Source organism: Takifugu flavidus, chromosome 18, assembly GCF_003711565.1.
Source record: "Takifugu flavidus isolate HTHZ2018 chromosome 18, ASM371156v2, whole genome shotgun sequence".
In the NCBI taxonomy this organism is placed as follows: Eukaryota; Metazoa; Chordata; class Actinopteri; order Tetraodontiformes; family Tetraodontidae; genus Takifugu; species Takifugu flavidus.
The window spans coordinates 9,640,073-9,653,077 of record NC_079537.1 but is presented as its reverse complement, the minus strand read 5'-3'; the positions used below and the strand labels follow the sequence as shown (position 1 = coordinate 9,653,077).

The 13,005-nt window shown below is 49.1% G+C and overlaps 1 protein-coding gene across 1 annotated transcript in view; it reads right to left on the bottom strand.

Annotated features, from left to right (window-relative positions):
- Positions 1-605: 605 nt before the first annotated feature.
- hs3st4 (heparan sulfate (glucosamine) 3-O-sulfotransferase 4) overlaps positions 606-13,005 on the bottom strand; it is a 38,787-nt gene continuing 26,387 nt past the window's right edge. The window contains 2 exon segments of the mRNA XM_057014952.1: positions 606-2,296; positions 2,299-2,480. Coding sequence (XP_056870932.1) covers positions 1,827-2,296; positions 2,299-2,480 — 652 coding nt within the window. The 3' untranslated portion in view covers positions 606-1,826.

Here is a 13,005-nt window from a genome sequence, read left to right as displayed (position 1 = left end):
ATGCTCATATATCATCACCGCAACTCAGGCCGGGGAGGCTGAAGGTTAGCCTAGCACGCCCTGCGTGTGGTCCAGCTCTTATGACCTACCGAACACAACGTGCGCGCCAGTGCTTTCCGACAAAGTGGGGGGTGATTCACGAATTCGCCCCAGAAATGCAAATGAAGGATGGGAAATGGAGTCCTCACCTGTCCTCTCTCAGTGCCTCCTGTGAGCGTCTGCCCACTGGGGGGGGGGGGTAACAGTCTGCTTTCAGAGGGCTGAATATACGTGTTCTAAAGCTCTGGGGGGGAATTAATAACGATAAAAGCAGACTTCTCTTACACGAGGCGCCACACCTCTGTGCAGCATGAGGGGGCTCCTGGGGGGGCGGCTCAAAGCAGACTGGGATACAGCAGGGGCGGCTGCAAAGGAAAGCCTCAAAGTCGAAGGTGGGACAGCGAGGGCGGCTGAGCGCTGAGGCTTGGCGCTACAAAGGACAGTGTGGTACTTACTTTGATTGAATCAATCGCTCGCCGTAAGTAGCTGCCGGCGTCGGCCTCCCCAGGGTGACGGAGAGGAGCCGTCCGTGTCCCGGGAACAGAGAGGATTAACAGAGCCGTGCATCAGAGCCGCGGCGAGCGGCGACGTTTAGCAGACTGCCTTTATTGACTCATTGACTCCATTGATTGTCTCAATTGATAAAAAGTCCCGAGACAACACAGAGAAAGGTGCAAAAGGAGAAACAAAAAAGAGAAACAGCGTTTTTTTTTTGTTTTTAAAAAAAAAAACAACCACAATCTTCAACATCTTCCACAATCGTCCGCCTGAAGCAACCGTTTGTAGCAACGCTGCGGTTATTTTCCCCTGCAGACATAATCTCATTAAAGATAATACACAGGATAATGGCTCGCTAATTTACCCAGCATGTACGCAAGTTTACCTTGACAGCACATTTACTCTGACTTTGACATTGTTCCAGAAGCGGTGGATTATTTTACACTCCATTAATCTCTAATGACAGAAGACCAGATGTTTGTTAGCAAACTTCTGCTCGGCCCTTCCTTGTTGTTCTTCGGGGGAGGGGGTAGTTGGTGCAATTAGCCGTCAGTTTGTGGTCTGATCCAAAGCTAACCCTGGCTCGTGCACGCCGCGTGGATGCATACATTAAGCGCCGATCCTGCACCGTGGTTGAGTGCATAGCCGTCAGTATGCTAATTTTCTAGTTTGCGGTGAAACAATCCAATTACAGAAAAGCGGCGCTCACATCGCGGTCAATAACCAGCGAGGCGCGACCAGGAAAATGACAGGCAACACTTTGGCAAACGGGTACAACAAAAGAAAAACCCAAACAGAGATCGTCTCCTTTCGAAAAACGGACAACGGAAAAAGCTGCGCGCCGTTCAATGACTCGGCTGCGCCCATCAGTCTTTCCCATCTTCCTTCTCAAGCGGTAGAACAGTGGAGAGACGAGCACGGAGCACTTCAAGGCCGTCAACACAGACACGGAACATGAGTGAGCGCTAGCGAGTGGGTGGGAGGGCAACAGAAGGCGGGAAAGTAAAGGGAAGGGCAACACGCAGAGGTTAGCTTTTGGGCTCATGAGGTAAGGACACTTAACTCATCGCATGCACTGTTCCATCAACACCTTCCAGCTGCTTCACAACCAAATGAATAAATCATCTCCGTTTGACAAATATAAATATAGTTTTATGTTCCGTATGTACAGCAGTGATTCGCCGTCGTGGTCAGCATCAGTTCTGAGGAGAGAGCAAGCGTGTAGCAGATGAATGGCGGCTGCGGTCGTTTGGCTGGGGGCAGGGGCGGGGGGGGCGGCGGAGGGTCTGCTAGTCCTGAGAGCTTCGGGAATCTCTGTCCACCTCCAGCTCCCACTCAAAGTTCTGGCCCGTCATTTGGTAGAACATCATGTTAAAGGGTTTGTAGAACTTGTGCAGCCGCTGGATCACTTGCGGCTCAATCTGAGGGTGAGTTCTGCCTTTGGATTTGCCCAAGCACCTGGGAGTGCTGCTGTCCTCGGGCTTTTTCAGGCAGGGGAAGCCTTTAGTCTTGTTGAAATAAAAGTGTTTGTCCGTGACGATGCGCTTCAGGCCCAGAAAGTCCTGCACCTTGGCCATCTCCCCTGCCGGGTCCACGATGAGCCTTTCCCCACTGACAAAGTGCATCTGGGAAAGAGGGAAATACTGCATCCAGCTTTCCAGGTGCAGGGCGTATATTCCAATCCGCAGCGCGCTCCACGAGGCGTCTATGAGACCCAGTGTCCGGTTCTTAAAGGCCAGAACCTCAAAGGTGGGGATCTCGGTCTCTTGGACAGAGTCTGCGTGTAGTCTGAGATGGCCCGTGTGACCGGATTACGCACCACGATGATCAGCTTGATGTCGCGGGCCATGGAGTGAATGCGCTTTGGGGCGTGGTTGGTCACAAAGTAGCTGGGCGTCTTCTCCATGGTGATCTGGCCCTCCAGCGTGGACGGCATCAGGTCTCTGGAACAGGAGGAGACAGAGCGTTAGCCTCGGCACCATCTCCCGCCCGCGGTGGCCGCCCGGTTTGCTTTCTTTCATTAAGCTTTACAGTATTTGAAATTGCGTGTGAAAATAGTCGTTATTATCGCCAGACCTTGTGTGGCGAGCAGAAACACACGGCTAATTACAGCCACGGAGTAATAAGCAAGAGATAAAAGAGGGGAGATGAAAGCGGCCCAGCCAGTGTGTTCATTGCTTAATTGACTCCATCTGTGTTACTCCAGGAGCTGTTTTGGAACTTTAATAATGAGTTTGCTGCATATCGTTAATACCGGGGTGCCTGGGGTATTGTTTTTGTCATACATCTATTATGCATGCAGGAGCCTTTATTTCTCCTGCACGTGCGGGCTCCTTTCTTCCCTCCGTGAGTTCAAAGTTGGAGGGGCCGCTCACCGGAGGCCGCGGTGATTAATTATCAGATTCAAGGTGATCATTTGCAGCACAATAGAAACGTCCCCGCCTGGAAAATGATCCCGGGGAGCCATTTGTTGCCGCCAACGTTCTGCTCAACCCGGTGTTTGAGCTGCAGGACGGAGCGGCATAAAGGGGGCGAGGGAGGGGTATCATCCGCGCCGGAGCGCCGCTTCTATTTCTGTATCAATAATAAAGCGCAGCGTTCGCTTGGAGCAAATCCTTATCAAATGTTTACACTGATGTTCATCCCAATCCGCGCTGTTTTCCTTTGTTTGGAGGCTGTGTGATTCAGCGCTAAATCGGTACATTAAATCCACTGCGAGACACCCGTTTATTTAACTCCCAACCCGAAGAGAAGTGGCAGTAAAAGTGAGGCGCGATCCATGTAAATCAGGGAACATCAACAGAGCAGGAACGGCGGAATCGTTCCCCCCGGAGAGCTGCAAACGCTCCTCGGACAGCAGCGGCCGAGTCTTTAAGGTGCACCTCCAGACGCGCTGCGGGAGCGACATCAATCATTTGCATCTCGGACATTTTCTAAATGAACCGATTCTCCTGCGAAGAATCCAATTTACCCTGAAAAACGATGAGAAGAAAACGAAAAATCAGAGCTGTTATACACATATCGACCGCGTTCTCTCTCTCTTACACACACACACACACACTTGCACCCATGGCTACCAGAGCCAAAGCCTCACAAGTGGCCTGGTAATTGCATCTCAGTAACAGTATTGCCTTCCTGATGGGTAATTTCCCTCTGGATTATGTTTGTCTCCTGACAGTAAAGAACTCCGGTTACGTCTGCGCCTGTAATGAGATATTAAACATCTTCAGATCGCACAGCGGCGGGGAAGAGTATTAGTTTTCATTATATTCTGCCACTTTTTTCAACTTTCTCCCTCGCAGTAATGAGGGGCTAAAGATTTTTGTAACCTTTCAAGGACTTCCGTTGGCTCCGAACTGCAGTAGGTGGTCCGAGGGTCCGACATCACCGCTTACGGCTCCGACACACCAGCGGAAATCACCTTGAAACAACCACTGTCCATAGCCGAGCGGCGGCGTCTCATTGCTAATGCGCCGTGCATCTTTGGAGCACATCCAATTGACAGGACAGATGTACAACTCAAGGTTACCTTGTTGGAAGCGCAGCGCGAGCAATTGTCCTCGCTGGGTTCAGCACTAATTATGATGTTTTATTAATTATAAAGCAATGAAGAATGCACAGGCCAAATGCTGGTGGTGCGTTAGCGGCACTCCATTCCGATTGGGAATCAGTCATGGATCATGTAGATCCGAAATGTCAGAGACGGTTGAGGCAGCGCGGGAAGCAAAACAAGCTAATTTTTCCACGCATGGCGAGTGACTCCTTTGGCCTTGCAATCTAGTGGAACCGGAGTAAACAAAAGCTAACTAGCTCTTTCTTCTTGTTGCTCTCTGGAATCAAACTCTACGGGGGTCATTCGCACTAGTTTCCATTCGTGATGTGAACATGCCCCTTAAAGTTGCTTTTAATGATCTCTTGGAATCCTGGCCAAGGTCAAAGGAACAACCTTTGTTGCCATAATCGATGCAACATGGACGCATTTGTGGGAGCTGCCAACGCTGAACAGCTGATGAACTCATCTCTTAAAGATGCAAAGACGCTAATGTAACGAACCCTTTTCTGTCCTGGATGTCTCCAGGCAGGCTGAGGAGGAGAGTTCACCTTCATTGACATTCCCTGACGGTGCGAATGTAGGCCCGTTCGGGCAGGAGCTGGTAAGCTAAGTTATTCCTAATAAAGTCTGGCAGGAAAATAAACGCTCCCTCAGTCTCTCATTTGGATTGATCAGCCCTGCTGCCGAGTATCAATCTGCCTGACTTCCTCCTTGTCGCGTCAAATACAATCAATTATTCTAAAGGAGTCCACTCGTAATGAGCTCCCCAGTCCTCACGTTGCGGGGAAGGTGCCTCCACAGCCGGCAGGCTGCGCCAGCTCTTTCCCTTGTTCCTCCGGTGGGTTGTAAAAACGTGATGTTTATCACAAGCGTCGGTGAAAAGTGGCTTGAGCACACGCATCTGACGAGCTGTCATCAACCGCCAGACGTCCCGCAAATAGTTCAGGATGAATAATCCGTTATTACACCCGCAATTATGTCGTTACTGTAGGATGGAGTGGAAACGGCGAGCAGTGGAGGGAGATAACCGTCGGCCAGATGACTCATTCCTCACTCAGAGCTCTACGAGTGGATGAGCGAAGTTTGCAGTGTAAAAAAGGAGCAAAAAACAACCCCAAAAAACGAGCCTGTGGACCGTGGGGGGTCTTGGCGCGTCTGCTTTGGAGTGGGAGGTTTTGTTTTGTCACATGTGAAGGTGCAACTTCAGGAAAACATACAGGGAACCACACTGGATGTTTGGAGAGCTGAACCACTGGGTCACCTCCAGGGTAACCATGATAATGATGGAATCTCCCCCTGCTGGTTGGCGGCAGCATTGCCCGTCTCGTATTTTCAGACACTTTATATCAGTCAACTATTGGAGGGGTTCCCTTGTGGCTCTATTTGTAAATCAAGGTCCTTGGCTAAAAACAAGATGGCTGCCGTTCACAACGGTCGGGGCAGACGAGGTAAAATATCATTAGTGATCCTAGTAGATGACGGACACCTAGCGTGTTTCGTAGCTCCTCTCTGATTTACTCTTCAGACTCAAATTTTTCGGAGTTGCACCTGAAATGAAGCCCTGGTGGGAGCTGAGAGGCCGCCTCGCCCTGACGCTCTTCAGTTATTCAGATTCTCAACACCTCCCCCCCTCCCGTATAAGATTCTTCCCACTTCATTTGTGTATTTCTTTCGTGTTCGGTCATGGTCGCATTAGGGGGGTCTGGGTCATGAGTTAGCAGTGATAAACTCTGGGACTGAATCACAATGGAGACCCGGCATTGGGGCTGATCCCAGAACTGTCCCGTCCCTCTGACTCCAAGTCAAGGGTGTCAGGTTGCCGTCTGATTGCACCCGCAATGGAAGTGGCTGTGAATCGGCTCATCCCGTGCAGCTTCGGCTTTGGCTGAGTGCCGGAGGACAGACGTGACAGCTGGTCCTGATCAAACCCTGCTCCCTGCTCTCCTTCCCTGAAACCCTGAAGACCCTTCCCGTCCCAGGAACCTGTGAGCACATCACCAGGACCCAAGGCCGTCTCCAGATGTGCTTCAGACATGAAGCATCAGAGAATAAAAGGGATGAGGGAGCAGTTCATATGTTAGCGTCGCAATACGCTACGGCGAGTTTGAACTCAAAAATGAGTCTATTTTTACCCGAAGTCCACAGAGACGAGTGAAGTGTCTCAGATCAGAGGCTCAAAGAAGATTTCTGCCTCTGTCAGCGTCTTGTTTTAGCATTAGCGGCTATATAAAGACCTTCAAATACATATAGAACAAACCTTTAAGCCAAAAATACATGCTCTGAAGCCAATGTTTTCAGCTTCCTCCAGAGAAGCTCCTAGATTTTGTTGTTAGCATTAGCGCAAGATGACGGCACAAACTTGGTCCAAGTCGATCGATCTCCCCTGAATATCGAGTCTGTAAAGCTTTTGCTTTTCACCAACCAAACTTTTTCTCTAACTTGGCATCAAACCATCTCCAGATGTGCGTTAAATCCAGGAAAAGCACAAAATAATTAGACGTCACAGGCGAATACGCCTGAGTCAAAGGCCGAAATTAACATCCAGGAAATGTTGCAGATCCGCTTCAGCTGAGCAGAACCAATTAATCAGATGCATTGGACATGATAGATTTCCTTGTCGGACAAACACGAAGATCTCATCACTTTTCTGAAGTTGGCTGATCGTAGAGACGAGTCCTCACTCCGACTCTTCGCTTTTCCAATAACGGGCTGCAACTGACGAGTCCCAAAATTTGCCAGTTCTCAATCGGAAAACCAAAAGGTGCCATCAGAGCTGCTGCGGACGCAGACGGAGTAAAAGTGGCCCTTAAAAAGACAAAAATTAAATAGCATCTGTGTTGGATTCGAATCTCTGCGCGAGAGCAAACATAATTTCGTTCCGACTGAGATTGGCTGATATGGCAGCGACCTCGCCATTATTTCCCTGAGGTATTCTGAATTCAGTGCAGGCCACAGTTCTCGGAAGTTCTCCAGTTTTTTTTGGAGTCGCTACGGAGTGGGAGGTCAGCGAGACACTCAGGAGGCCAGACGGAAAAGCGATAACACCCAGAAAGTCTCGTCTCTTCAAACCAACACGGTAAACATTAGCCTGGACGCTGCCGCCGCCACTGCTGTGCAGGTGCTCGCATGCCATTTCTGCAAGAATTAAACCTGCGGTGACACAAATACTTTGTAGGGAACATCACCGGCGTGAATCCTTGATGAAAACGCCCGAACAAAAAAAAAGGAACCCATTAGGTGAAAATTGTGTGATTCTTTTTTTTTTTTTTTCCCATCTCGCAGAGATCAAAGTGAACCCAGCTGCAAAGGTCAAAAGGGGGTCGGGAGGAAATGAATTCTTCCAAATATCAGCATTTATGTGGTCCAGGCGGACATGTTTGTCGCACGCGGAAAGGTCTACGCAGCAGAGCGAGAAGACTTGGAACGTTTGATCCGTATTTCGTAGGTGGGAAATTCCTCGCAGGCTGTTCTGAACCTCGGCAGTGAGGACGGTGTCGGGAAACATCCCCCTGGTCTCCGGAGATCCTTTAACATCTTTATCCTCCTGCACCGAATCATCTCAGAGGCTCCAACGAGAGATCAGTGACTGCGTTAACGACAATTCGCCGTTAGTTTCTCCCCGTGGCGTTTGACCCCTGTGTGACCCCTGCATGACGGCCACACGTGTGACGTCAGCGGGTTGTATATTCATCGGATTATTTGAAATTCTGCTACAACTGAAAAGCTTTTAAATTACGCTTTAAAAAATAAAAGAAAAGAAAATGCGTGCGAAGCTTTTGCCGTGCAATTTACAGTCACGACTGGTCAGCAAGTGTGACAAACGGTAATGATTTTCCCTCCGGTTGGGGGGGTGTTGTGGGTCCATTCCATACTGGGTGATCTTGGAAACCTGCTGGTGTGTGTAATTTAAGACGATTCACGGCCGGATTTATGGTGCGGAGCGTCGCCGGTTCTTTGTAAACAGAGTATTTCATTATGAAGCCGGTGTAAATCAGGTGCGATAACATACAGCGCGCCTACTCCGTCGGTAAATTATCGTAATGTTACTCCTGGTAATGGCATCCTCGCTGCTCGCGGCTGGTCCGTGACAGCCTATTTAAATATTATCTAGAAACTTGGTCGTTATCTTCCCTCGATGGCCACCGAGCGCATCCTTCAGTGTCAAACTCCAAGATTGCTCTTTCCAATGGAGACAAGATAATCAGTCTGTAGATCTATTCATTTTGACTGGTTTTACACCCTCAGTTCTTGAAGGTCTGTTTACGTTAGCCGTTGTCACTGTAGCTTGTTGAGCACCAGCAGGGGCACTGGTGCTACATGGTTGGCATGCTAAGTCATTGGTAGCTAATTTGTAGCTAGATAGTTTGAAGCTACAAAGATATGTAAAGTGGCTTGATTAGCGATAATTCAATAGGCTCAGAAGAGATGAGACCGGTTGCTGTGGTTACCATTAGCGTAGAGTCAACCTCTGTTTCTGGTGGTTTTATCTCATTAACTTTATGCTGGTCTCTTCACTGGAAGCGCTGAATCGGGCGTTGAATGGAGTTAAATTGTTTCAACGGCGGCTCTTCGGTCTGCTAACGAGCGCTCTCACATCACACCGCTAAATGTTTAATGGACACAAAATGCACGTTTGTGGCAAAAGTGCCTCCAGTCGAGCTCTAAAACTGACAACTCGGATTCAGAGCACCAGATGTCAAATGGTGTTTTCACCAGGTCATGTGACCAAGCCGGCCTGACACACAACTGAAATATTCACGAGGACTGCAGCCGGGGGACGAGAGGCTAAAGATGAGAGGGAATTTTTTTTTTTTTTTTTAAAACGAGGGATTATTGGTAATGATTCTGTTAGCATTAAGTTGATATCACCCTTATGATTGGAGGGAATTCTGCCTGGACCTTCCAGTAGAGCCTCTAAAGAACTAATAAGGCGGTTCTGTAGGGATAAAATCATCTAGAAAATGTCCCTGAAGAAGGACAGATCACTCAAACTTAAATGGAACCTTCAAAAATAACACCGTGACCGTCTTATCGGCCTCAGCCTCCAAGTTTTAACCGCAGCTGGATAAAAAAGACTTAGCTGTCTGACACTCTAGGAGCAACGGGGAGACCAAAAGGAGCTCGACATTGAAAGGTTTACAGGCAAAATTAAACAAAACTGGCGTATCCATGGAAACTGACGACTGGAAGCTGTGATAGAACAACAGGACACATCCAAAAAGTCCCCCCACCCCCAAATCCAACATCTGGATGCAACAAAATAGGCTGCTAAGAAGGTTCTAATCACGCAGAGACGGCCTAAGCTGCTCCATTACGGGCTAAGCTGACCTATCAGTGGGGCTTTTGCTAATCCAAATTGTGCTTTAGCTGGCAGAGATTGCTCAATTCAGGCCGTTTTTTTGGGGGTGGGGGGCACCTACCAAGCAAACTGCTATCATCTATCTGGTGGTGTTAAACATATGCAGAGCGACGAGCCTCCTTTCATTTGGGAAAGCTCATTTTCACGCTGAGGATTGGATCTGCTACATGCAGCCGCGGCCTGTTCGGAGCGCCTTAAGCGCGCTCGCCGTCTGACACGGGCTTAATACGGCGAGCTGCCAAACACGGCTCGCTCAAAGAGCCTGAGTGACAGCTATGTTTACCGCCACAGACGCGCACAAGCGCTCCTTTTATGCAACATTCACCGTGCTAACGACCCGAGGTTAAGGGTCCTCGGAGGTCAGTGGCCTGGTTTCCCGATCCAAGCGCCACCGCGGCTAATCTGAGAGCCGACGCGGCGGCGTGGAGGTTCATCTGTCCGTCACTGCTGCTGAACCGGACCCCCCGACCCAACAGGAAGGAGAAAACGCCTCGGCTGTGAAAACGGCGGCGACGAGTCGGCGAACATCTGCCTTCTTTTCACGATGGACAGGAGATATGAGGATGTAATCCTTGAATAGATCTTAGCCTTCAGCTCTTTGAGCGGCTTGTTCGAGGACTTCCAGCAAAGCCACGAACAGCCTTAATCTCCCCGGCAGGAGAGTTCGGCGCCGCGCACAAACACACATCACAAATGCCGGATAATGTTTTACAGATAACATAATCCCAGCTGCCGGAGGCGGAGCTTGTAGAGAAAACGCATCAAATGTTTATATTTAAAATCAAACCTCCGTCTCTCGCTCCCGTTCCACCGTTCTGTCGCGCTGCTACAAACCAAAAGTGACGGAAACAGGATCGATGACTGACTGGAACAACCTGATTCGAGACTTTCCAGGAATTTCGGAGTGGTCTAAATGGCTCCTTTAAGTACCCTGAAGACCCCCACCTCAATGGGGCCAGTTTGATCCCGGGGGACAGACGCCCCATAGCGAGGGGGTCCAGTTGGCTCCTATTGGAACAGAAGCCAACAGGTTCAGCGACGTTTTCCTCTCTATTAGGAGCACGAGAGAAACAGAACCGGGGAATGTTTTCATGAATAAAATGGCCAAAGTGTGTTTTGGTTTCCAGTGTCGGGGAGAGTGTGTGTGTGGGAGGGGGCCGATCTGAAAACATGGCCCATGATTAACTCCTCAGCCACAGCGGTCACGCTTGGCGGCCCCCGCAAACCGCTCACCGGGTCGCAGCGACTTCCAGTGATGCATGCTGGGAAGAAAGCAGCCGCTGTGGTGCAGTCTATTGGACAACCATTTCCTGCGACATCCATCCATCGTCTGGCTGGAGCCGCCACCCCGACGTCCCGGGGTTTTACGCGGGATTCCGTGACGACCACGCGTGATTCCAGATGAATCCCATGATTCGTGGGTCACGTGATTTGGCAGAGCGGCGGTTTTCTTCCCTGTTGAGGTAAACTCGCACCGGCGGGGGCAGCGTTTACTTAAATGAATATGATCATTACAGGAAAAGCCGCGCCAGCACGCCATTCCCAGGAACACCCGACAAATTTAGCGTTTGATGTCGTTGTGACTTTTGCCGCCTTCCCGTCTTCGGAACGGAGGAAATCTGGGCTCCAAACGGCCGTTTCATCTCTGCGTGCGCTCCCTCTGTGAGCCGCTGCGTTCCTACTCATTATACGTCATTAACTACATTCCCTGCTCTTACGGATTCATCATCTGTAAATCTACGTTCCCCCCCCCCGTTCCCCCGTGCAGCCGACCACACCATGAACTCTGCAGAGGTGCGTCCTCCTCAGATTAACTAGAGACTCTCACACACGGCACACATGTGCTCCCGATGGCCCTGGAGGACTGGAGGGCTGCTAGTGCAGAGGCCTCGTCTTTGTCCCTGACTGGCAGGAAAACCTGCACAAGTGTGTCCCGGGTCGTCAAACGTGTTGAAGCAACAGCGAAAGTTTGCATTGATGGAATCGTAAACAGTGATGAAAGAACACATTTTTATCTTTGAGAGTCTTCCATGTTTAGCATTTTCAATCTGTAACCTGTGTGTGTGTGTGTGTTCTTGTATTCGCTACATATTGAGGACCAGCCTAATTCTACTTATAAAGAGGGACCATGTTTGCAAAGTAGCGAGTTTGTGGGATGTTTAGGGTTCGGGTTAGGGACCTGGGTAATTTATTGTTTCAGCGAAAGTCCCCATAAAGATAGAAATACATGGCAGTTTGTGTTTGTATCTGATATTCAATCACACAAGGTTGCAATAAAACAGTATAATTTCATAACACATCTTCAATAATTGAACATTTTCGGGTCATTTTGCAGGCGGCAGAGGTAAAAGCAGAGCGCAGCTTTATTAATAATTCAGGGAAGATAAATAAAGTGATGATTATTGATTGTTTCTCCAGTTTTCTGATGAAGTCGCAGCCTCTGCGAGGACCTGGAACACAGACTGCCAGCGAAAACGTGGCCCAAAAGAATCAATATTTGATCCCTGTAGGAACTGTAGGAACGCTTAAATGTTCCGGCAGTTTTCATTAATTATCGCAGATTTCCACGCCGTCGTTCCGCCGGCTGAGGACGAGAACATTCTGTTCTGCCTTTGGAACCCTTTTGTCTGTCTCAGGGTTGTGGTCTGAATCGAGATCATCTCAGATCATTTTTCGCTTCTTAATGCTTTAATGGACGGTTCTCAGAGTCGCAGTTAAAAGCTTTTTCACCGTTAATCCGCCGTCGCTGACATGAACCCGTTTTTTTTGGGTTTTTTTCAAAAGTCTACAGGCTGTAAAACCATCAAAGATCGGCATTGATGGTCTCCCGTGTCCCCAGCTGTGTCTCTCGGGGGGGTGTGGTTAGAAGCCTAATATGAGAAACGGTAATATCACACGTTAAAGCAGATGATTGCTTTGTTGTTCCCTTTCTGCTCTCTGCCGGTCTTTGGCGCTCAGCCCCGAGACCCTGATGCCTCCGGCCGAACCCCCGTCGCGATATCGCACACAACATACGATGCTAAATCACTTGGCTTTCTTTTGCTAATCCCGCGACAGTCCCAGGTAAAAGCAAGAGAAGACGGAGAGAGAGCGGCTGGTGTGGACGAGCCCCGTTGGCGGGGACGTGTAATTACTTAATGTGCAGTTTGTGACAACCACCCCGGCAGCACCTTTTCAGACGTCTGCGATAAAAGCTGCAATTATTCACGTTCATTCGGTGCTAAGAACAAAAACTTCAGCCCGAATACCGTTTTTCTCGACGCAACGTGATCCTTCTACATTTCAAACCCAAGAGGTCCTGAAATGACAAGTTGAACACATTGTTTGAGAGTGATTAAGATAATAAAACCATGAAAGTGCAAGTAGCTGCTATACTGTAATTTCACAAGACTGACCATTTTCCTTGTAAGCTAACCAAAATGTACTTTTGGTTAGCTTACAACAAAGCTAACAACAAAGCTTGCGTCATATTTAGGAGCGCTCAGAGATCTAAGAAATGTTGTTGGATTAATTTCTTGGGTTTTGCTGTTTAACGCCACAAATTCTAACGTAAATG